Below are 25,821 nucleotides of genomic sequence, written 5' to 3'. Positions count from 1 at the left end.
CACCTTCCCCCGTAGGTCGTTCCACCGCTTCCTGATGTCGTCCCGATTTCTTGGGTGCTGTCCCACAGCGTTGACCCTGTCCACTATTCTGCACCATAGCTCCATCTTCCTGGCGATGGTGGTGTGCTGCACCTGTGTCCCGAAGAGCTGTGGCTCTAGCCGTACAATTTCCTCCACCATGACCCTGAGTTCAGCCTCAGAAAACCTGGGGTGTCTTTGCGGTGCCATGGGGTGGTGTGGGTGATGTGTGGGGTGGATTGTGTGGTGCTAAGTGTGGTGATGTGTATTGTTGTGTTGTGTGAAGTGCGTGCTAGTATTGCTGGGTGACAGTGAATTGGGTGTCTGGGTGCTCGGATCTCTTTTCTCTGTGCGTGTTCACAAATCTCTAGGAGTGGGGGTTTGTGGGTGATGTGGGTGTGTGTTTTATATTGTATTGGGTGTGTGGGAGTGTTGTTTGTATGTGTATCAGGTGTGTGTATTTGGATTTGTCCAATGTGGCTGTGTTTTGGAGCTGTGTGTGTATTTTGAGCACGGCGGTGTGTACCGCCAATGGAATACCGCGGTTGAAAGACCGCCGCGTGGATTCGTGGGTCGTGATGGCATGGGCGTATTTCTGTTGGCGTGACCGTGGAGGTTTGGTCATCGCCAGTTTCTCGCTGACCTTTGGTGTGGCGGACTTTTGTGGATGTCTGTATTTTGGCGGTTTGCCTGTTGTGGGTCAGAATGACCATGGCAGTTTACCGCGGCCGCGGCGGTGTTATGGCGGTCTTCTGCACGGCGGTAAGCGCCTTTTACCGCCGAGGTTGGAATGACTCCCTTTGTCTTAAAAAATGCATGCACAGTAATGGAAAGGACCCTCTTCCAGTACTGTCTCCAGTGCCACTCAAAATTCCTGTGGACGGCCAGGAACTGTGTAATCCCTGACACTTCCCTGCCCACGATGACACCATGTGCGATACCTGCCCACCTTCTAGTCAAAGAAGACTCTATAGTAACGACGCAAGCATTGGTGGGCGCACAAAGAGGCTCAGAGACAGGTTTCAGATGACACGCCCATTACTTTGGGGGACAGAGTGTTGAGGCAGTAGAAGCTGACCTTTCAGAGGCACAGCCCCTCCAGTCATCACCCAGTGCAGAGATGGTCTTCTCCTCTTGCGCCTCAAAGCCACAGACGTCAATATGCATCATAAGTATGGTCGTCACCAATATATAAATCAGTCCAGCACATTGGTCCCAGAGCTGAGGCACAGCACTGCTCCCAAGTGTGTCAGGTGTCGATGTTCTTTCCTGAAAAAAGCCAGTAGACCACCACCAAGCTTGTTGCCCATGTTTGTCACTGACCAAGGTCTTTGGAGCTGACTGTGCCCCATCTCTTCCGGGGATCAAGCCAGTTTCCTGTTGAGCCTAAAGATACTTCACAAGTCCAGTGATATTTGACACCAAAAGGCATCTCTGCCCAAATAGAGACCCACAGTAGTGCCAAATTCTAAAGTCTAAATTCCTTTGGCCCCGAAAGTACACTTGGTGCTAAAAACACCTTTGACGAATGGCTCTGAAGCATCATAACAACCTACCTTCAGCGGCTGCAGAAGCAGCTAAATGCATGGCAAAAGTTCATTTATTAGCAGACCAACAAAATCTCCACTAAGCTTCCTAAAAAAGCCAACAGGGACTTTGCCACTAAAGAGGAGGCTAACCTTTGAGAGGGAAATTGCTATGGAGCCTCCTCCATCTCCCAAGCACAAAAGATGCAGAGACAGGGCCTTTATTCTTATCCATATTACACCTCATCCTCTACCTCCTCTTTTTCTACTGCTCTTCTTCTACCGCCTCTTCCTCCACACCTCCACCACCAACATATACGTCCTTTCGATAATACTCACCTGAGGAATCACCCCACTCCTCTTACACAGAGATAATTTGACACCTACATTGCACTTTATGACCTGATGCCTACTGATGACCCATGGGCTGGATGACTATAATTTCAATACATGTGGGGCAATACAAATGTCAGTACCGTACCCAGATAGGCCTCCCCTCCTCCACAGATGGTACCAAAGAGTATCATGAAGAGATACAGAGGCTGGATACGTATCACAAGATGGATGATGACCTCCTGATGGAGAGGCTGTCTAAGACCTGGTGCACGGTACAGTTCCTGCTTATGCTCCAAGCCATCACAGACATCTTCACAAAGCTGTGAAAGTGAGGATAGTAACACCCTGGGTGGACAAAAACAAAAGCCCTCTCCCAGCAACCCACCTTATATACAGGGTCAAGTACCCCCTGACTCCCCTTGTGGTCCACACCATACGTAAGCGCACAAATGCCCAGGCCACAGGAAATGCTCCTCCTCCTCTACCCACTAGACAAGGAAAGCAAGAAAATAGATGCATCAGGGAAGTGGGTAGCATTGTAGACAGCCCTACACTGGAGAATCACCAACTCCATTTGCCTGTTCTCCCGATACAACAGGGCACATTCTGATGACATTCAGGATCTCCTTAACCATCTCCCCAAGAAGCTTATGCAAAAAGAAGAACAATTGGTGTTGGAAGAGAAGAGAAGACAATCAATAATGCTAACAACCTCACTGCCCTAGATACAGCTGACACTACAGCACTGAGGTGGAGGTACGCTGTCACACCTGGTTCCATGTCTCTGTTTTTAAACCTGAAGTGCAACAGCGCTTGCGCAACCTACCATTCAACGGCAAAAACCTTTTTTCCCCTGAAGGTTAACCAAATGCTGGAAAAATTTGAAATGGACACAGACACTGCCAAGGCCATAGGTGCCCTTCAAACATCCCCCTTCAGGGCATCCATTCAGAGGCATCAAAGCAGGACATGTAGTTAAGACTACCTCTACAAGTACTCCTCCCATCCACAAGCAGTCACCATAGAACTACTCCAGGGGAGTCTCCAGGGGCAACAATAACAGGGACAGGGGTAAATAAGACTGTGGATAAGGGACCTCCACCTCCAAACAGGGACTCCCCTACCTTCCTCCTATCACATCTGTCAGTGAAAATCTCCAAGATTTTCTCCCCCTCTTGCAGGAAATCACATCAGACAAATGGTTATTAGCCGTTGTTCAGTATAGCTACTCCTTAGAACCTCTTGTACCGCCAACCAACATTCAGCCCTGAAGCATGTTCTTAGCAGAGATCATCTCAATCTTTTAGAGGAAGAGGTCCAATCACACTTTTAAAAGGGTTCCATAGAAGCAGAACCCATGCACCAACTGGGCAAAGGGGTGTACTTATTTTATTTTCTCATTCCAAACATAGACAGCTCCCTCTCGCCCAATCTGCCTCCAGCAGGTATGTTCTTTTAGAACAGTTCTGCATGGCAATGCTGGAGGATGTGATACCTCTGCTCCAGCAATATAATTACATGGCAGCATTATACCTCATGTATGCTTATTTCCACATCCCCATACATCCTGCACAACAAAGCTTCCTGTGTTTCAGTGTACGTGGTTGGCATTACAAATTCAAAGCACTTCCCTCAGCATCACCATTGCCCCAAGGGCTTTTACAAAGTCCCTGGTGGTGGTAGCGGCCTACTTAGGAGAGGGGTGGGCATTCACATTTTCCCATGTCACAATGATTGGCTGATCTAGAGTTCAAGCAGCCAACAGTGTCTCTATTATACACAAGCGACCATCTCCATTTTTCACAACCTTGGATTTACCATAAATGGGGCCAAATTCCATTTACAACCCCTTCAAATCCAATCTTTTCTAGGGGAGGTATTGAACTTGGTTGCTGGTAAAGCCCACCCAAGCTCTCAAAGGGTCACATCCTTCGGTCATCATGGACCTCTTTTTCAGCCACAATGTTGCCTTAGTCAGAACTGTAATGCACCTGCTGGGCATGATGGCCTCATATATTGCTATCATCATAAATCGCTGTCATACCCAAGCCCGGCACACATGCGCCCTTTGCAAAAGTGTCTTGTAGCACAGTGGTCACAGGCTGATGGTCAAATAGTGGATGTAGTGTGATAAAGGCCAACCTGTATCGCTGTATAAAACAACAACAACTTGTTGCGAGGATGGCCTTTCCTAGACTACATATGTCACCATTACTGCAGATGCCTCGCAAGCCAGGAGACGACTAACCTAAATAAGGTCACAGTGTAGGGTGCTTGGACCCCAAGCAGCAAAGTCATCAAATGAACTACCACAAGCTTCTGGTGATACACCTTGCACTGAAACATTTACTACCACGCATCAAAGGTAAGGTATTTCTGGTCACGACAGACAACATAAATGCCATGTACTACCTACAGTAGCAGGTTGACAGCAACTTACTCTCACTTTCTTTGCTAGATCAGGAACCCTTGCATTTGGTGCTCCACAACCGTATTCACTTGATGGAACAATACTATCCACGAATGGACTACTCTATGACAGATCTGATAAGCAGAACTCATCAACAAGTCTGTGAGTAGGAACTCCACCTGCAGGTCCCGCACCAGCATTTCCAAAGTGTGGGCACCCCGAGAATGCAAAATAGTTAAAGTTTGCCCCCAAGTACCCGAACCCACAGTATGAAGGCAAAACAGGATCAACTGGTCAGGGATATTTTCTTACACATTCTTCCTCATCTGTTCCTTTCATGGGTGCTGTGGAAGATGCGGCAAACATCAGACTCACCTCAGTAGCCCCCACCTGGGCTCGACAGGCCTAGTACTCAGCCCAGTTCTAAATGTCGGTGATCCCATACGAAAGGCTTCCCAACAGGGCAGACCCTGTCAGCAGGAACCATGGTCGTATAAGGTATCCAGATCCCAAGCAAGCCAATCTAGTGGTCTGGCACCTGAGTCACCATCATGAATGTATGGGCATCATGTGGGAGTCTCGCAGGCTCACCACACATGCATGCCATGCAGCAAAGTGGAAATGATTTGTCCAATACTGCATTGACAAGTCAGACCACTTATAGCCTGCTACCTAATATTTTAGCTACTTGCTCAAACTTCAAAAGTCACTGCTATCCTACCCCTCGATACAGCTCCATCTAACCCCCAAAGTTGCATATATGAGAAACAGGGAACCTACTTCCCTCCTCTGTATATAGCTGTAATCAAGGCACTAAAAGGGTAATTCCTCCCAGAGTTCCCCCAGCACAATAGTCTCCTTACCAGACTCATGTGTCCATGTTTTGAGCCCTTACAATATTGGCCTCTCCAGTATTTTTCATGGAAGGTAGCATCCTAGTTGCGATTACTGCTTAGCAACGCAAGGCCTTGCACTGCAAAAGCCCTTCCTCCAAGTTCACAAGGACAGAGTAGTGATCAGGACAAACCCTAAATTCCTTAATAATTTAGTATCCCCTTTCTACCATAGCCAGACCATAGAGCTCCCAGTGTTCTTTCTCCAACCAGATTCGGTAGCGAAGAGGGTGCTTCATACTCTAGATGCCAAGTGCGCCTCATGTACTACATAGAAAGAACAAAACCTTCTTGCAAAGCATACCAGCTGTTTGTAGCCTTTGAAAAACCCCACAAGAGTCAACTAATATCTAAAGCAGGAATTGTAGATCAATAGTCAAGTGCATTCAAACTTCCTATCAAAAATCCAAGTGAACACTCCTTATCACTCCCAGTGCACATTCTACGCTCCAGAAGGCAGAAAACATGGCCTTCTTAGGGAACATTCCCCTAGATGTCATATGTAAGATGCTACCTGGTCACCCCCAGCACTATTTTGTGGATGTGCTAGCCAAACAGCAGGCTATGGTTAGCCAGACCGTCTTAAGGACCTTATGTCAGACACTTGCATTATCCACACACTATCCACCGCTTATGGAAAGGTGCTGCTTTACAGTCTATATATAGCTTGTGTATCTATAACAATGCTGGCTATGGACTGAACATTTTACTTTAAGTACCTACTAATAGCATGCAGTGCTGTAGATTCCTGTGCTCCCACTCTCCTCCCCATATGTGTGATTCTGATCACAGATCTCTTCTCTCTTTCAGTTAGTATCTCTGCATACAATACACATGTGCATCATATTGTGTTCACTCAGGACTCTAAGCAACTCTGACATGTTTTGCAAAAAACAATCTAACATGGAGTTGATGCCCGTGCATATTGCAAACTAACAGAGGAGTTCATATACCTCATAAGTCAAACGACTACTTCGGAGAGAACAACATGCAAAAGACTGAGCCCAACACTAGATTGCAGGAATATGCAGAGCATGTGAATATACAGCACTGCATGCTACAAACAGGTGATTATGGGGGTAAGTAACAATTTTCTTCTGCCTCTGAAGCCACTCTCATCTTTCCCTACAGGCCATGGGCATAAAGATGATAACCAACGCTAACATACGGCAGCCAGTAAAATGTCCTGCACACCCTGTGTACAGGCATCGACACTTCGGACATCCAGGAGCTCCTGCAGGTGGTGGTGTTGCAGGAATTGGTCTGACTCACAGTGGTACTATGGTATTCAGTAAGTATCCTCTGACCCTTTTCTCCTTCCATTACTTTATTCACTCCTCGTTGCTCCATCACTTTCCGCTTCATATGACAAACATCTTTTTAGGTTTCACCTACTGACAGCTTTACCTCTCTGCCAGGAGGTATTGTCACCACACAAGACAACACACACATATACATAACACATGCATACATAACAATAGAATATATAGAGAAGGATATTTGGGCATCTGCTTGCATCCAGTGGATACTTTTATTTAGCTGGCTTTTGCAAATAGATCAGAAGGTGGCCCATTAGCATTGGCATCAGGCCAGGACATTTAGCAGATGGTAACATCTGAAAAGTACTGTCTTTTGCCATTTGTACACAGATACACACAAAAAATCTAAAAGCCCTGCTACCACCCCAACACACACACATGCATTCATGAACTCCCTTATACTGAACCTAAGCCTCACCCCACTACTGTGGCCTGTTGCTCAATTGATTGTTGCAGTTCTGCTTTGTTGTTCCTGAGAAACGTCTTTAAATAATTGACTGAGGGAACTATCACAGTGACACACTGAGAAAATGTGATGTAGAAAATAAAAGCCAGTCCATATACGGTGACCAGATATTTCCAAGTCACTGAGACTATAACTCCCAGAATGTACTGATATGTTAAAGCAAAGTCCAGGAAAGGAAAAGTGGTGTCTCGTCAAAATGGGGCCATCTGGTCACCCTAGGCAACTCGGCAAAAATTCCAACCTACACTTTGCTTTGCGCTGCATGTTAAAAACAATCTACTTGCAAAACCCATTCCTAGCTGTTCAGGGTTATTATGAGGCTTTCCAAAGATAAACTGCCACCAAGGAAACAAGACGAACAGTAGAGTTATTGTGTTAGTGCCACAGGACTTTCTGAACTAAAAGGCACTGCATTCTCAAGCCCAAGGTATCTTTGCACGTGTCTATAATATACCATTTTACTGGCTACTTTCATCAGTGACTGGTTTCTATCTATGCTGAGTGACTTATTGCATTATCTGAGCTGTTTTTTTATTTCACTATCCACATACCTAAAAGAAGGTGCTGCTCTGAACTAGACACCACCTGGGTTTGCTATGTTCGTTCGCCCATCATCAGTGGGAGGCATCTTTGCTGCCTCAAACAGGGCACGCACCTATAGTTCACCCTTAGCTCCTTTACCAACTTCTGTGCCAATCTCCCCCTCCAGCAGTGCCATGGTGAATGCTCTTTTACTGTCCTGCAGTTTAGGTCTGGCGTTAGGCAAGTCCTTCTGGTTTTATTAATATATATACATATTGTACTGGCATGTATGCCTGTCTTTAGTTGTGTTATTCACATTTTGCTTTTGCCCTCTACAGCTTACAGCATGGGACAATGAGTAGGCCCACCATGGGCGGTGCCTCTGTCAGGGTATTGCCCCACTGGATATTTTAACCCTGGACCCCCAATAAATGCCAAGAAATGCATTAAGTAAAACAAGTTTTTATATATTTAAAGTGCAGCAGCTAACTGAGTGTTTCTGCGATTGAGCGAGGACTGCTCCTGAGGCAGCCAGGCGGGCCTGCGGGGCTTACAATAGCAAAAATGTCACCAGGCAGAGTCAGTCAGTTTTCCAGCGATGCGTGCACTTAAGTGTGCATGTCAGATTGGGCAGTGGCCTTCTTTCGGCCAACCAGACATGTGCACTAGGTCTGCAACACAGCCCACATTAGTCAGCTGGGGATACCTCAAAGGCGCAGCCACCGGCCTTGGTATGAACGGTGAGGCCCCCTGCCCCATCCAATCCTAGCGCTGCAGCAACAGCAGGAGCAGTGCCAGGATTGGCTTAGACTGAGAGGCAGCGTGTTACAAGGTGCCTGCATTCAGGATTCTACTGGTGCAGTGTTTGAATGTGCATGGTGGTGCATGTGACAAAAGGCAGTGTGGAGATGGGGGAGGAGGCTGTCCCTCTCCCTGGTGTCCAGTCCTTTTTTGTCTTTTACGTGATGCAGCACGAGGAGATAGGCCACGACGAGCGTTGGTTGGTCCAGAAAACAGAACGGAGTTGTCTTCGTTCGTCATTGAGTTTCCTTCCACAATCCACACAGGTAAGTAAGTATTTAAAAAAATTAGTTGTTGTGATGAAATAATGATGTATTACGATTTGTATTCCAGGGATCATGTTGTTTATGATGTAGTTCAACTATGGTAGTTGGCTCTTTGTCAGCATCGGAGCCCGTGGACTCCCTCCCCCAAAAGGACCACGAGGCACCGACTTCCCTCTGTCCAATCAGCCTCCCAGCAGGGAATTCAAAATATCCCGAAGCATCAGGTGCCATACAGTCCAAGCCTAGAGGCCAAGACCCATTCAGGTGTGCTGCTTCTGGCAGGGCCACCCATTCAGGTGCAGATCCTCCAGAAAGTCCATGTCATCAGGGTCCAGAGTAAGGGGGGTCATTCTGGGAAGTAATGAACTCTGAGCCCCCTCTTTAATGGGACCCAGGTGCCGACCTCCGCCTCTGTGCCGACAGTGAATGACTGACAAGGTGCACGTTGAGGTCTCTTAAGTCCTAAGCATGTGCTGGTAGCATTTTTTTACGAGGGCCCACTGCATCTGATAGATAATGTGTCTGTCTGGTGCTACCTAAATGAATGACTACTGTCTTAAATATGTGCGTCCTCATTTATAGGTTATAACATTTTATGTCATTTTTGTTCAGCCTTACTATCCCTAGTCTGGCCCTCTCCCACATGAATGGTGAATAAAAAGCAGTAATCATACATAAAGTGTATTTCTAGAGCACTACATTGGCCCCAGTGTAGCCTCCTACCAGTGTTGCCTGCCACATATTGGATGTTTAGCATTACCTGGCTGAGGGGTTGTCATTTTATCCACCTGATAAGGATGAAAAGCTTTTATATTTTTGGATGATTTTAAATATTCAACTGATGGGACACAGTACCATGAACAGCCATCTAGGGCTCTGACAGTATTGTCCAGGGTTGTTGTCCCGAGGAGACTGTTTCACACCAAGGCCAACACGTATGTTACAAGTAACGTTGGAACACCATCGCTGGTCATGTGTGTTTGGACAGGGAAGCTTCTGCCTCAAGAACACAGTTGTGCATGACTCAGTGTGGCATGCTGAATTGAAAAACAGTTGCACCTATGAGGGAAGATACGGTATGAGGCAAGATAGCGGATGTATGAGACTTCAGTTCAGACCATCCCCTGCACACTATTATCATGTCCACTCCCTGCACTCACGTTGTGATGGCATTGCATCCCTCTGTGAGGGCCGCTGCTTCAGAGTGTTCTGAGCCTCCCAGACCAGCTTGAATAAAAATCCAGGATTTTTGGAAGCAGCATCATAATATTGACTTCTGCTATCATTCTGAGTCATAATGATAGCAGAACTCAATAATACGATGCTGCTTTAAAAAATTCTGGATTTATTGCAAGTGCGTTCGCTGACACTTACAAGAGATGGACTCTCCCATTTCCAACCCAGGAGAGAGTGTGGGTAACCATGATGTCAGTTTTGATGTGTAGAATTTAGGCGTGCTTTAAAACTGCTCCTTGTGCAGAAGTTGATAAGTGCGAGTCTCGGTGCCGGCTCAACGTCCTGTGTGATTCTGGGCAAAACACTTTCGGACTCTGAAGAGTTTGCCGGATGGAAAACTTTGTCCGCCAAACTCACAACAGGACCTAAGTTTCTGCCTGCTGCCCTGGCGGAAAACAGGCTACAGCAGAGTCTCCGGCTCGAATCGAGCCGGCGGCAATGCTGTAGCCAGCAGGGTGCACCAGTACTCTTGCAATGTCTGCAAATGTCTGCAAAGTTGACAGTGAACATTACGACGGTGCTGTGCAGGGGGGGGCCTGTACTGCCCATGCAAGAGCAAGCCCATGGGCAGTGCAGGGGCCCCTCTGTTGTCCCCTGCACCTGTTCTCCGCCGGTGGTGTTACCACCATGAAAAGGCTGGTGGAGAACGAGGTCGTAATCCCCAGAGCAAATTAGGATCACTACCACCTCTAGACTGCCGGGATCCAAGATCATGGTGGAGCTGGTGGTTCCCTGGCTGTTGGACCGCCAGGGTTTTTATGTGGCGGTCGACCGCCACATCTGCGGCGGTCCAGACCACCACTGCGAAGGTGGCAGTCGTAAGACTGCCACACTCATCAGGCCCTTAATCTCCCTGTGTGGTGCCTACCAAAAATGAATGTGTTGTTGTGTGATGTAGCTAGGGGTCAGGTACAGTGCTCCAACACCTATGGGGCGAGTTTGTGCTTTATAATACTGCAAAGAAAAAAATTAAAGTGGATCCATTTAAATGGGGGTAGAGGATTGCAGTTGGCAAACAGACTGTGTGTGGTATCTTCCTAATTCCCCTAAACAACGTGAATTTCACAAAATTATGCCTTCTACCTTCAGACAGCATAATAACCGCTGCTGAAACTGCACAGTAAATGCACATTACAATCAAAGCTTCACTGCAGGAGTGCTGAATAGTTATCTAATTATCAGTCAATGCATTTTCAAATAACTGCATAACAGCGTGACTCAGATGTGGATAATTAATTTATAACAACTCTTTCCTCAATGTGTTAAGCACAACTTCATTTATTTTTCCAGGCAGACAGAGAGAACGCGCATTTTTTATTTTCTCACCTAGTTTACAAATGCTTTAAAGACTCACCAGATGCTGCTAGCTCCGTGCCTCACCTGGACATTCATTCAAATCCAGGCTGCACAAGGCACATCGGACCTTTTACAAAGGAAAGCACATGTTTTCAAAGAGCCTTTCTGGTCTGACACCTACTGTCTTCTACAAATGTAAATTGCACATTGGACTCGGCTGTGACTGTCATGCCCACACATCAGGGCAAGGATTTCCTCCTACAGCATAGTTTACAGCCCACCCCGAGCCCTGTGTGCTGTGTTGGTTTATGGCCTGACAAATGAAATGCGGTCGCAAAACATTCGCATTTTACCACCTACTTCAAGTAGGTGGTAACCCATACACAAACAGGACCCCTTCCCCTTTGTGAATGCATGCAAAACAATTTTTTCAGAGCAGGCAGTGGTCTCACGGACCACTGCCTGCTCTTAAAAAATCTAAAGAAAACTTCATTTTTCTTTATTAAACACATTCCGTTTACCTTTAAGGAAAACGGGCTGCATTTAAAGAAAAAAAATGCCTTATTTAAAAGCAATCACAGACATGGTGGTCTGCTGAGCCCAGCAAGCCACCATCCCTGTGATTGTAGCCATTCACAATGGGTTGCAAATTGCATCCTACCTCATGAATATTAATGAGGTAGGTCGATTTGTGAGCCGTTGGGAATCGCTCATACATTCAAATAGCGATTACCTAATTACGATTCGCAAAAAATTGCAATTAGGTAATCGCTATTGGCAAAATTGATACAACTATCCCCAAATGCGAACAATAAAATTCAAGCTATTTGTCAGACCTTAAACAGAGAGGATCTTTTAATAACAGATTAGGATGGCACCAATGCCTCAGGCTATAAGGACATCCGAGTAGGCCCCACTTACCTCTGATGCGCTGTGCTCTTGTGAATAGACCAGAGAGTTATCATAGGACAGTGTGACAGAATACATTGTGTTATATTGATTGTCAGATTGTTATATTGATATAACTTACAAGTTATATAAAAAAAGAAGACAAAAAGTGCTTTGAAAGTGATTTAGAACAAAAATAGAAAATATTTTTGTAGTACAAGAATGCCGTGCGTTCATTTTGTGTGTTCATGTGTTAAATAATAGCCATAGGCTTTAAATATTGCAGTAAGCCATGCTTATTGCAATACATGCAGAACTGCATGTTCATGTGTTAAATAATTGCCATAGGCTTTAAATATTGCAGTAAGGCATGCTTACTGCAATGCACGCAGAACTGCTGTTTATTCCTGCGCTGCTTACAACAATGAACATTATGTGACCAGCTTTCATTTCATGCCCTGCGGTGCGGTTGCTTAAAGTTCCACTTACCATCAGCACCCTTCGGCCCGCTTCCAGAATATGGAAGCGCATGTGCAGCCATTGAGTGAAGATCTGTGATGTGGGCTGCCATGATTGAAGGCTGCAGTGGAGCTGGAATGATTTTCAGAGTGAGATACAGGTGTCAATGTTGCGTGACTGACTGCAATCATAGGGATTGTGAAAAATACAAAGTTATCTCAAAGTCTGTAATGATGTAAGTAGCAGGTTATTCAGTGTAACCACAGAACTACATGTGGTGCTGTGGTTCACTGAATAACCTGCTACTTACATCATTGTCATATCTCTTTATTGATGTCACACCTACACTTTCACAGTTGCCTTATTAATCTTCTTACTTTCTCAAATTTGCTTGAAAATGCACCATTTGACCACTCTTTTTTACAAAATGTTCCCGGGGGGAGAACCTCACCCCCGAACCCACATTAAGACCGTTTGGCTCGCTGGCTATGCTTGCTTGCCAAAGGTCACCAGCCACCACTTCAGCCATTGGCTAACTACACTCTGAATGATGACAGTCAGCCATTATACAAGGAGAGCATTTGCACACAAAGTAGTTCCCTTAGGTGCCAGGGTCTATTCTGGCAATGTTTGTGTTGTAAGAACAAAAGGATATTTTTGCGATTCAGCAATGTATTTTTTAGATTGAGACCCCATCAGCTCTCCCAACTGGCACGGTCAGTACAGGTCCCCCTGCCCAGCACCCTAGTAATCCGCACTGTCTGCTGTGCTGCTGCCCCCTTTGGGCGGCAGCATTGCCACCGGCTCGATTACAAGCCGGTGACAATGCTGCCGCCACTTTCCCGCTGGGCTGAATGGCAGTAACCTTGGTTTCCACCCGTCAGTCAAGCGGGAAAGTCATAATAGGTTCGGCAGGGAGGTCGCCCCAACAGTGGCAGCAACCCTATCGGGAGTCTGGCAGACAGGTGTTCCCATCCACCAAACTATTCATTAGGGCCATAGTTTTGCAAACTCCATGACGAAGCAAATCACGCTTTGGCCAAGCCAAAAAGTTGGCAGCCCACACCAGAGCTATCAGCTTTGCTAATGCGTGTTATTTATTTATTCTTTCAACATTCCATTTTTTATTCTGTGGACGCTTTGGATGTGTATTATTTCTTTGTCTGCTTCTGTTGAAGAAACACATAAGAAGCCATTTGTTATTTCTACACCTGAAAAATTATTAACAGATTAGGTCCCTAGATTTCAGCAATGACTCAGTAGGGATCCCTAGATTCCAATAAAGATTCAGTGGGGGCCCCCGGGCTCCAGTAATGATAAAGTGGGGGTCCACAGAAATTAAAAGGTTGGGAACCACTGCTCTAGAACATTAATACCTTTTTCTTAAGATACTTGTGCCACTTTAATCCTGAAGGCCCTAATGCCTGTTTGCTTTGTTTTGGGACGCACAAAGTCACCAGCCTTGGACTCTTTTTTAGATTAACAAAAAAAAACTATTTTTATCTCACTTACCATCAAACAATAATTTAGCCAAGCCACCCATTAGATAATTTAAAACATCCCATTCTAGAGTGTGTGGAATCCACCAGCCGATGACAAATGACATTATGGTGTCCGTCATAAAGTTCAGTATGCTGAACCATCACTTCCCAATACAGACTCAATTCTGCCAAAAACACATGGTGCTCATGGCAAGTACTTCACTTTTATCTAGCTAGGTTTGAGACCCTGTGAAATATGTCTTAGAAGTGGAAGTTTCCATGGCAAACCAGATGTTGTTTAAAACGCACCCTTACTTTTGAATCGAACAGGAAGAGATATGCTTTAAATAAATGTCGTACCTATTTTAAGAAATAAGTATTTTGCAGAGATGAGCATTTTAATAGTCTCCATATTAGTACAGCCATACCCCTGTTGCGTGTACTAAAGACAAGTTAACAGACTTAAATCTTCTACTCGAACTGTACAAGGTCTCCATCTTGAAACTGGGCTTATGTCTGCATTACATAGCATGGTCTGACATGACTGCTTTATATACTTTATTCTTACAAACTTTAGATTTGTTTACTGTAATAAAAACACCTATACACCACTAACAGTGCACAAGAATCATTTGCAATAAAAGGTGTAGACAATAATATTAACTGGACTGTGGTCTAGACAGAAAGAATGCGCCACAGCTGCCATGAGCACGAGTGCGATAGAGAGACACAAAAGGAAAAAGTAGTTCCCTCATACTCAAACGTATCCGCAAAAGTGCAATTATCCATATAACAGGGTCAGTGTCCAAGGCGGTAACAAACCCCCCCCCCAAGGCAGGGCAAACGTAAAGCATTTACCAATGATAGAGGATTTTTGAAAGGCAAGCCCATGAACAAGTGAAAGTGATGGGCATGCAGTGGGCTTGGTTAGAAGCCCACAAGACTTACAACAGGTCAAAGCGCTTGCCTGCTCGACCTAAAAATGCCAAAATTAAAGTTTCATAATGGTGGCCCTTTTTGAATGTTGTTCTTACATTCCAAAATGGCTGTTGTGTCCAGCACGGGGCATTGAGTTATGTTGAAATGGTGCTTCAAAAGCATGCATGAGTTGTGATGAGGGCTTACCATTGCAAATAAGCACTGGCAAATCCAATAAGTCGACATTTGCCTTTTAAAGGTGAGTCTTATTAGCTTTGACAATGTTTGCTGCTCTCTGCAGCTGTACCTCAGCCCACTACACTGCTGGTGGGTGGCAGCATGGACAGCCCTGGGCCCACCCTCTACTGATATGTCTGACATTTTATCACATTTCTATATAGTTAACTTCACACAGTCTGTATCATTTCACTTTCAATACAGTCTGTTCAATGTATTCCTTTTTACTATACATTTCACTTGAGTTAGGTTTTATGCACCATACTTACCTCCATCAATATATGATGTCTGTTTTGCTGTAATTTTACTACGCAGATAGAGAGGGGAGAGAGGTAGAGAAGGGAGGAAGAAAAAGAGAAAGGGGAGTAAATGATATATGTTAGGATAGAAAATAGAAGAAAAGTGGAGAGAGGTGGCAAGAGAAAGGAGAGAGAGAGACAAGAAGTGTGAGACAGCAAGAGTGACATGTAGAGAGAGGCAGAGAACGGCAGGGATAGAGATAATGAGAGGATGAGAGGCACTTTCTATTCTAATTAAAAAAAAGTTTTTGCCAAATTTATGCCAAACATGTTGTTAAAACCTCACTAGGAAGTTCAGCAAGAGAGATTTATTGCACGCTCTAGACCCCCTTCCTAAATCTCATGCTGCAGTTCTATCAGGTGGTTCATTGAGGGAAGCATCAGTGTCTTCTGTTCAGTCATAGTCGTCTTTGTCTTTTTAGATTCCTTGCCAGAATCTGTACCTCGGCAGGCTGATTTTCTACCAGACTCCCAGCCGAAGGTGGAAGAGCAGGTCCGGAAGCATTTCCCGGAGACCTGGATCTGGGACCTGACCGCAGTTGGGTATGTTGTCTTTACTTTAGTAGAATCTCTTGATGATATTTTATGTTCTTGATTCACAGTAACTGGCCTGTTGCTTAAGTTGGAATCAATTATTGCTTGATTGTCCACTGTCCTGTCTTTGTATTACATTGAGTTTAAAATATTGTGGCACATAAATATTAGAAAAAATATTGTGATGCAAAAATATCTGGGTATAGAATATTGTTATGAATATTTCTTTTGGTAAATAATATTGTTTTTAAGAATATTGTTATATGTAATATCGTTTTCAGTAATATAGTTGTAAAAATATGTTTTTTAAATGATTTTGATGTGTTTGTTATTACATTCATTTTAGGTGTTAGTATTGTTGGCATAATTGTTATTAAATTAATAAAATGTAGTTTGTAATTTTAAGTGATTTAGGGCCAGACTTATGAAGCCAATTTGCATTTATTAATGGTCCGAATAGCTAATTTGGGCCATTGAAAAATACAAACTGGGCTTTTCATATGTACAAATCCCCTTTAAGGAATCGCAAATTGTGATTTCTGCCCTGTAGGAATCGCAATCTGCGATTTCCAGATAGGAAATCGCTACTAAGGATTTCCTATCTGCGATTTCTATTCTTATGCACCATGCATTTCCTAAATGCAACTTGGGCATTTAGGAGATGCAATTACCATCTACTTGAAGTCTATGGTAACCAGGTGCAATTTCAAAAAAGCACTCCAAAGTGTTTTTTTTTTCCTTTTAGATTGCAATAGAGCACACACATGGCCCTTAGGGATATGTGTGCTCTACAGGTTCACCACTATTTTTGAGGTGCACCAAGGGGGGCCTTTGCCCATTGCCAACCTTGCTTTTGCATTTCCTTAATAGTGATTTCCTAATAAGAAATCACTATTTAGGAAATGCAAAACTGGCCCATTGACTCAAATGCAATTGGATTTCTTAATAGCGATTTATTAAGAGCGATTTCTACTTTGTAGGAATAGCTATTAGGAAATCAGTATCTTAGTACATTGCATTTTGCATTTTTTAAATAGCGATTTCTATTAAGTTGCTATTTAAGTAGTGCAAAATTGCATTTCCGTAATCTGGCCCTTAATATTTTTTTAAATATTATTACTCATTTATAATGTTGTACTGAGCTGTTTTTTTGTAAGGGCGTAGGGGGGAAGGTATTTAAATTAGAACTATTTTTTATTGTTGAGTACTTTTTTAATTGAATAATTATATAAATTGTTTCTTGTTATATTATTTTCAATTGAAGTTGTAATTTTAATTTTTATTTGAGTTTTATTATTAGCAATAGTAAATTAAACTTTAGTCGCTTTTTGGGGATTGTAGGGATATATTGTAGAAAGTTCATCACATTTTAAATAATTGAAATTAATGTTAAATAGTTTTGGTTTATTTACGTCATATTTTAGTAGTGGGTTGTTGAATTGGTAGAGGAAAAGGGTGTGAAGTTAAACAAAATTCAATGGATTTTAATTTGCTAAATTATTTGTTAAATATTAATTATTAATTATAATCCAGAAAATACATAATTAATTAATTATTGATATATTTCCTTAATATGTATTTTAGTTCTGATGTGTTTATGACACTTCTGTTTTTTTATTCTATGTTATTTTGTGGCAGGGAGTATGTTTGGGAGTATAATAAATACATAATGATTTTTATGTTAATTGGTTTGTATATTTAACTTAGTCATTGGTAATATTGTATATTTTTATATTAGTTTTAAATTTTTAATTTTTGTAATGTTAAGTGATTGTGAAATTTTATTTGCAGAATGATTTTGTTTTGTTTTTAATTTGTATTTGATTTGTATGTATTAATTTAATATAAATAATGGTTTCCTACATTTGTTATGTTTTTGGTAGTCAGGGAAGTTGATAATAATATATATATTTTATTTTACTGTCTTTTTTAATTTATTTTTTATTTTTGTTAAAAAAATATATATACATTTATTTTTCTGAATACTGTAATTTAAAAATACTGTAATTTAATAATGTTTTATATGAAGTGTTTACATTTTGTTAGTAAATGAATAGGACTTGTATTCCTATATGTAACCCTTTTGAGGCTGGAACCTTTCTCTACTGCTGCTAGGATTGGAGTCGACGTAATCCCTCTGAAATCTAACATTTACCTAACTGTTCCTCGGACTGGAGTGGAAATAGTAAATGTAACCCCCCTCCAAGATTCAACACTTTTTCTACTGTTGCTTCAATTGGAGCGGGAATAGTAAATCTAGCCCCTAGGAAATCTAACATTTTCCCTACTGTTGTTTAGACTGGGGCTGGAATAGTACATCTAATCACTTTTCCTACTTTGGGTGTCATAGGATATATATTATGTGATTATCTGTTTATATTGAATAATTTTGGTTTGTACTTTTTTATTTTTTTAACTGTAATTTTATATTTAATTTCTTTTTAGTAAATGTGTTTTCTTTGTTTTCATATTTTACAATTTTTTATGTTGGTCAAATTAATATATTTATTTATCAAATTGTTTATATTTTTGATGTTTTTTATTTGTGTATGCATTTTTATTTGTGTGTTTATTAATATATATGCTTTTTAAAGTACCACATTTGAAATATTCAATGTCACATTAATATAATGTAAAATAAATATTTTCATTAATTATGTCATACTATATAAATAGTAAATACTGGAATTTATTTACTTATATCAATGTTATATATTATAATTGACATTTACTACTTTAAACTGTATATATAGTTGATATACCTTTTTTTGCCTTTTTGTGGATGATATTACAGTCAGCTATGTTTTATTTCAATATTTTAATTTCCTTTATTAGTTTAGGAACATGATATTGTGGTAGTCGATTCAGAACTCTTTACAAAGCAAGGAGGAGTAGGTTTGGAAGTGGGAAAGTGAGAGGATCAGGGCAGCCCATCAGAACCAGCATAGTAGCTAGCAGTTTCAGCATAAGGAAGCGGAGTAGGGCTGGGCAATTATTTTTCCAGTCCAGGGCAGCCTTTCCAGCACCTCCTTCAGTTTAGCTTACACCTGACAAAAAGCATGCGTAGCCTGGCCGTACATCTAACGATCCACGAACTGATGCAAGATTAGTTGTCTGCTTATCCTGTCATGGACAGAACATGTTGGAATGAACATACAGACAATAGGGGTTCCTGAAGCCAAGGTTTTCACCACAGAGACCAGTTTTGATTGATTTAGGCGCAGTGGAAACAGTACATAAAATTCAGTAGATCGGGTGTAAAAAATGTTGCATCCACTACATCAGCCTTCCACTGCTTTATTGAGTAAGTATATAATTTCAGTTTTTAAGTTTATTTATACTCACCTCCTAAGGTATGTATGGGTGGGGTTAAGAATCGTTATTATATACTTACCTCTGGATGTAGTGGTACGAGATATCCTGGAAGTGATGTTATTTGTTGGTCAATACTGTTAATATCTAAACAGTAACATATAACTGTTTAGCCTGAACATGAGCATTTTTCCTGTGTTCCTGAAAAAATAATCTGTCCTTTTTCTAGTTCTTCTGAGAAGTGCATGGTGGCATTTTCTTTTTTAGCCACAATCCACTGAGTGGGCATAATAAAAACATTTATTGGAAAAGCAAATGGATCTTTGTAGACCATTTGGCACGCCACTGCTTTTTTTCTTGATGCTGTGCAGCCAAAACCAAAAAAAAGATACAAAGGTGCCACTGCTGTTGCTGATTGCATCACTCTGTAGGTGCCAGCATGCATTAAGACGTTTGCTTGTGCAAGCGTTACGCAGTACGTGCACACATGCGTCACTGTGGATGCTTCCACATAGACTGCCACAGGCACCATTTTCTTTATTTTTGGTGACCAATGTAAAGTTGTGGACACCGTTTAGATCAGTAAGTAAGAAAAAGTGCATAAAAGTGTTTATCTTGTAGTAGAGTTCACAGCAGCAAATGGCAGCTGCCTGTTGCTTCAATAAAATGCTAGTTAGATGAGAGGAAGTAAAGTAATAAGACGTGGTAGTGTGAAAGTAAAAATATAGCCTGGTGGGTCAAGGAAGGGAAAAGCAGCACACGAGACAGACAGCAACGTAGAGAGTGGGCGACAGGGACTGGCAAAAGAGATGTACATGAGAGAGAAAGCAGCACAGGAAGGAGAGAGCAACATGGAACGAGGCGGTCTGGTATTTAGCACAGCGAGAAGCATGCGAGGGAAAGCCCTAAAAAACATATGCAATCTTATGGATTAATTTAAGAAAATTTAGAAAGAAGTTCCCTGAAAGTGAGCAGTGACAGGATGTATATCCGCCACTCAAAAGTATGATGAAGAGGCTATCCTCCAGAAGAGGGACTAATGAGAGAGACAAAGCCAGCCAATGAAAGTAGTGGGCAGGCAGTAAGCCCATCGTAAGATCTTGGTTTATCCCACAAACAGTCTTTCATAACCAGACAGCTAACAGCTGTCTGAGAGGTGAGAGCTAAAACGGTGGATTCGGGCATTTTCACTTTTTGGCAAACATGTTCGCCCAGCACTAGAGCTTTGGTTCTGCCAGAGCCTGTAGACCTTCCTCAACAGTGTGTGTTCAGGACTTTTCAGAATCTTCAGAAGTCAGCTTCGAACTCCATAGTTAGAGGGCAAGAGTTTCAGAGTAAGGTTCAGGGGAATGCTGAAGAGGAAAATGCCTAAACTATAAGTGGCACTCACAACATATTTATTATTTAAACCAATTCTAAAGATGACTTTCAGTGGTTCCTGAAGCCGTAAGAGGAAGTAGGGTAATGTCATCTAGTGATAATGACATGTCCAATATCTAGGCTGTAAACCACCACACTGTGCATGCCCCTGCAATACTTTGCTGAAATAATTTGCATTTCAAATCTGGCTGTGCTTGAGAAGTGGTGCCTGACCTGGATGAAAATTCATGAAGGGTATTGTAACATTGATCCAGATCCATCAGGACATAACAGAATGCTATGTCCAGCCATGTTAGTTTTGAGGGCCAGTAAGCATGTGCACATACAGTGTTGCTGGCAATAACATGGCAGCCACCTTCCATGGTTCTCCTCAGTGATATCAAATAGTACCCATTGATGCTCATACTTCCCTAATAATGCAAATCCTGCTTACTGTGCCTCTTGAATCAGTACAAAGAAATGCAAAGGTATCATCTTGTGGTATTCTGTTTGGCAAGAATGGGTAAAGAATATGGAGCTTGCCATAGGAGAAGACAGTTTTTGCCAAATGGTGCCCTTTGACATCCTGCACCGTAGTCAGGTAGCTCGGGTAAAGCTGAACATGCACCAGTTTAGGCACTAAATGAACATGCTATATTGTCTGTCATCCAAGACTCCATTTGTACTAAAATACATTCATATGGGACCTGTGGCAAGTGGAAATATGTCAGCATGTTTATTTGCACAGAGATCAGAAAGAGATGGTTTAGTGAGAAACTGCTTGCTCCTGACACGTTTGGCTATAACTACAACCCTGTGAGTGTTCCAAGGTGGATGAATTGGAAAATAGTCATACCTGGTATTTACAGTGCTCTGAAATAGTATGAGTTATATCTAACACATAAATTACTATTATTATTAGTATTAGTAGTAGCATTAGTAGTATTTTAGGACTTTCAGAGTTTACACTCCTTGCACTTTCTCTCGGCTGTCATCAGCAAACCTTGGCCTAAGATTGATCAAACAGCAGGTGAAACGCTCAACTGAATGATGTTATCAATGTCTAAGGGAGTATAATGTCTCTTCTACTACCAGTGGCATTTACGAGAGCTGGTGTCAGTGGACCCTTTGTAGGCTTTCCAGTGTGAAGCACTTGGGGTCTGGAAGCAGGGACTAATCATCTTCTCACCTTTGCACTGGTGGGGTCTTTGACTCTTGTGCGCGTGTCTTGACCACAAGAGCACCTCAAGTAAATAACCTACCTTGAGGCTGACTTTCCTGCCACTATCACTTGCATGCTGACATCGCTGTCACACTTAAGTAGAAGGAAGATGATAAGTATTTGTTAAGACTATTCTCTGACATTGTTCTCTCCTCAGGAACTCTGTCCTTCCTGATATCCAAGGTGAAAGTGTATCCTTAGTTCTATGGACCCTGGTACTTCATGACCTGAAATGATGTGGTGTACAGGCTCCTATCACTGTGGGATATTGAGCTCCTACTATGATTGATGTAGAATTACTTAATGTTGAACCATTTGAAATATTGATTGATAATAATCTATCTCAGCTCCTGACATCATTCCACAGATATCCCTCTGATTGCACCTTTCCCCTGTCTCATTCTAGAGAGTCTGGGACAGCTACAGTCCCTGTCACCGTCCCCGACACCATCACAGATTGGGTTACTGGTACCTTCTGTCTGGCAGATATTGGTTTTGGGATGTCTTCTCCAGTGACGCTGAGGGCTTTCAAGCCTTTCTTCGTGGATCTCTCATTGCCATACTCTGTGGTGCGGGGGGAAACCTTTGTCCTCAAGGCCACCATCTTCAACTACTTGAAGGAGCCCATCCAGGCGAGTACCTAGAGAGTAGGTCAGAGCAATGTGGTCAAGCCTTGAGACATTCATGTGAATTTCACTGAGAGATATTTTCTTGTGCAAAACATGCCCCCTAATATTTCATTGCGGATGAGGCAGACTGATGTGCATTCTCCTGTAAAGATTACTGTGAGTCGCAGCAAACATTTCTGACAGAACTATTAACCAACATCTGTTGATTCGTGTTAATGTTGACTATGTATAATATTTCAAGGTGAGCTGTGTCAAATCTCCTTTTCTTTAGTTCCTTTCTTCCCAATTGTTTTTTATGAATACATTTCAGAGTTTTCTAGGAAAATCAGTTTAGTTTTTAAAACTTTTTGAATAACAGTAGATTTCTCTTTGGCAATGTTGTCTCATATCCCGAGAAGTCTCAGGCCACTTTCTGCACATTGAACGGGAATTAATCAACTCTTGTAATTAAAAGCATAACAAAGCTAGATGCCAGGAAGAAGAAAAAATTAGTAATGTAGCTGATTTTTAGTATGAGATTTAGCAATTGGGGGCAACTAGAGAATGTGAAGTCTTATGTGATGTGTTCGTCCCCTTGAAGATCCAAATACAGCTTTTGAAATCAGAGGAGTTCAAGATGGAAGCCCATCCTGAAAGCAAGTACACCGGATGCCTTGGTGCCAGTGAAGGAAAGACATTCTCTTGGTCGGTCACACCGTTGAAACTGGGTAATGTTGCTTCTTACTTCACTGTTCTTTCTTTTCTTCTGCTGTTTATTCCTTTTCCCAATTCTCCCACCTCTTAAGTTCCTCCTTTTTTCTCTTCTTTGTTCCTTTACTTTCCTCCTTCCATCGTTCCTTACTGCTTCCTACTTTATCATTGTTCTTTGTTTCTGTCATTCAAATTCATCCTTTATCTCTTCGCTAAATTCTTTACTAATTCCTCAGATGTTCCTTGAAAGCAGATATTTCCCTTCATTCCCTCTCTCATTCACACCCTCTCCATGTTATTTCCCTAATCCATACTTATCACCTTTGAATTCCTCCGTCCTGATCCCCTTCATCCTGCATAGTCATTCTATTGCCTCTGCTGACACACTTTAATTCTCCTTTGCTCAGACCTAGCCCCTCCATGTGGCCCAATTCATCAACACTGTCTTTCATCCCCATACTTCATCATTTTCATTTTCTCCACCTAATAATTAATCTCTTTCCCTTTCACCAACTCCCTTCTTCCCTTGTTGCTCCATGCATGATTGTGAGGTTTATCAGGCAGCATTAACACCACCAAAAATTGGTGACTGTACATACCACTGATTTATGTTGCCCAGACCACCACCTTTCACAGCAGTGTCAAAATGGAAACAGAGCGCCATGCAAAGCACAGTGTTGATTGTCGGAACTGGCTGCAGGTGTCCTTAGTGTGCAGTGTCATGGGCACATTGAAGGATGGTACTGGTAATCTATGTCTGGTAGATGATTGTCTGTTCTTTACCAAATGGAATTTAATTCAGCTCAAAATGTAACACAGACAGAAAAATATTTGAAGGAAAACATCTGAAAAGACACCTTGGATTAGCACATAGATTAGAATCATTTAGAGGAAAAATCTGATTAATAGCATTAAATGGGGAGCAAGACTCTCTGATTCTTCAAAGCCAAAGTTATTTAGCTTTATCACCTGAATCAAATCACATCCAGAGTCTGGAAGTACTGTAATCTTGAAAAGCCATGATTGTCTATACAAGATATTGTGTTAAAATGTTTGCAACTGCAATTCTGTTAGTTCATTCTCACTTGCAGTGTGTCATTTTCAACATGCTATCTGTGGGCTCCCCAGGATGAGTACAACTTGACCCCACACCCACTCCATAAGGTCCAGTTTTAGAACTTTGCTTGGCCAAGTCATCCCTGCCAGATGATATCACCTCATATCATGCCGTCATCCAGAGTCCGGTCCACCATCATAAAGTCGACATGGAATTCTTAAAGGAGGACAGTGACTTTTCATGCAGACCCTCTCCAAGACCAAATGCATCATCCACTTTGTGCCCATGGTCTAGGGTATGCTCCAGGGTATGCTCAAGTGAGCCCCAGAAAATTGTAAATACCACATCAGGGCTGCGTCGTCACCCTGCGAGTCAAGAAGTTGTTTAAGGGTTTTCCCAGTCACCCTTTCTACATCGGACTCAAGGTCCCACCAGACTCATGGTAGTACGTACTGAGAGAAAGTGGGCCTCAACTAAGGCAAGTGGAGACTATGCCCCACTTCCCCGGAAAAAGAGAGCAAGCATCTCAATGCTGCTACTTAGCACGTCGCAGTTGGTGCAACCACCCAGTGGTTTATCACTAATTTGGTTGGTTCTCTGTCAAGGTATAACAGGTTTCCTGGGAGGAGATGGAGGCACTGGTACAACACCTACATGAGTCATAAGGAAAAGGGGTGAGGAACTAATCAATTAGGTAAAGATTGTTTCCAACGCAAATATCCACTGCACATGTGATTCTGCAGATTCTGCTTTCTGCACTGTAAACACCAGCATCCATCACACAAGAGCAAACCCAGTTGGCTCTAACCTTGTTGCAGCCTAGGGTTCACCATAAATGCAAAGAAGTGTCACCTCCAGCCCAGCTCTTTCTGGGTCCGATATTGAACATTGGTAAAGGAAAGGCATATCCAAACACACAGAGGGTGTTGGCATTCAAATAGCTGCTACCGATTTTTCAGTCCACTCATCTGGTAACTATAAGAACTGTATTGATGTTCTTTGGTATGACTGCATACTGCACAACAATTTTTCTGCAGACCAGAATGCAGATACACCTGTTTCAACAGTGATGTGTGAGGCATGGTCACAAGCCGAGGGTTACTGGAATGATCTCGTGGTGATTAAGGCCATCACTAAGTTCTCTCTGCAGTGGTGGAAAAATAGCAACATTTTGCTCAGCAGGTTTTTCTTAGACCTTCTTCCTCAGGTGACCACTGCACAGCATCGGTAACAGCACCTCAACACCCACTCAATCGGGAGACTCACCATGGAAATCTGGGAAATACTGGACAGTAAATCCCTGGACCTCCTCTTCTTTATGGAAACGTGGCGGAATGCTGAGTCAACAGATGGCATTGCGATATCCAGCTTGGCTGGACAGAACCACCAACACAAACCAGGAGGAGTATTGCTATAAACTTTAAAAAAAACATCAATTGCACTACAGCCACAGAGAAAGTGACCCCCTTCATAGAATACCTTCAGTTCAAAACCTCAGCAACTTCCACCCTGAACGGAATCCTTGTATACCTACCAAACAGACCATGAGTCACTTTCACTAACAACATTGCAGATTTTGTCCTCCCTCTCCCCCCTTACCATCAACCCTGGAGCCCACATGGTACTAAGAGACCTAAAATTCCACCT

The 25,821-nt window shown here is 42.6% G+C and overlaps 1 protein-coding gene across 1 annotated transcript in view; it reads left to right on the top strand.

Annotated features, from left to right (window-relative positions):
* Positions 1 to 25,821, top strand: part of LOC138303653 (alpha-2-macroglobulin-like protein 1) — a 192,945-nt gene that overhangs the window by 87,321 nt on the left and 79,803 nt on the right. Inside the window, exons 17-20 of the mRNA XM_069242956.1 lie at positions 6,315 to 6,474; positions 15,794 to 15,914; positions 22,205 to 22,430; positions 23,008 to 23,134. Of these exons, the coding sequence (XP_069099057.1) occupies positions 6,315 to 6,474; positions 15,794 to 15,914; positions 22,205 to 22,430; positions 23,008 to 23,134 (634 nt within the window). The remainder of the gene's footprint in view (positions 1 to 6,314; positions 6,475 to 15,793; positions 15,915 to 22,204; positions 22,431 to 23,007; positions 23,135 to 25,821) is intronic.

Source organism: Pleurodeles waltl, chromosome 7 (assembly GCF_031143425.1).
Source record: "Pleurodeles waltl isolate 20211129_DDA chromosome 7, aPleWal1.hap1.20221129, whole genome shotgun sequence".
NCBI lineage: Eukaryota > Metazoa > Chordata > Amphibia > Caudata > Salamandridae > Pleurodeles > Pleurodeles waltl.
The sequence above is the reverse complement of the archived record's forward strand: the minus strand, read 5'-3'. Positions and strand labels throughout refer to the sequence as shown.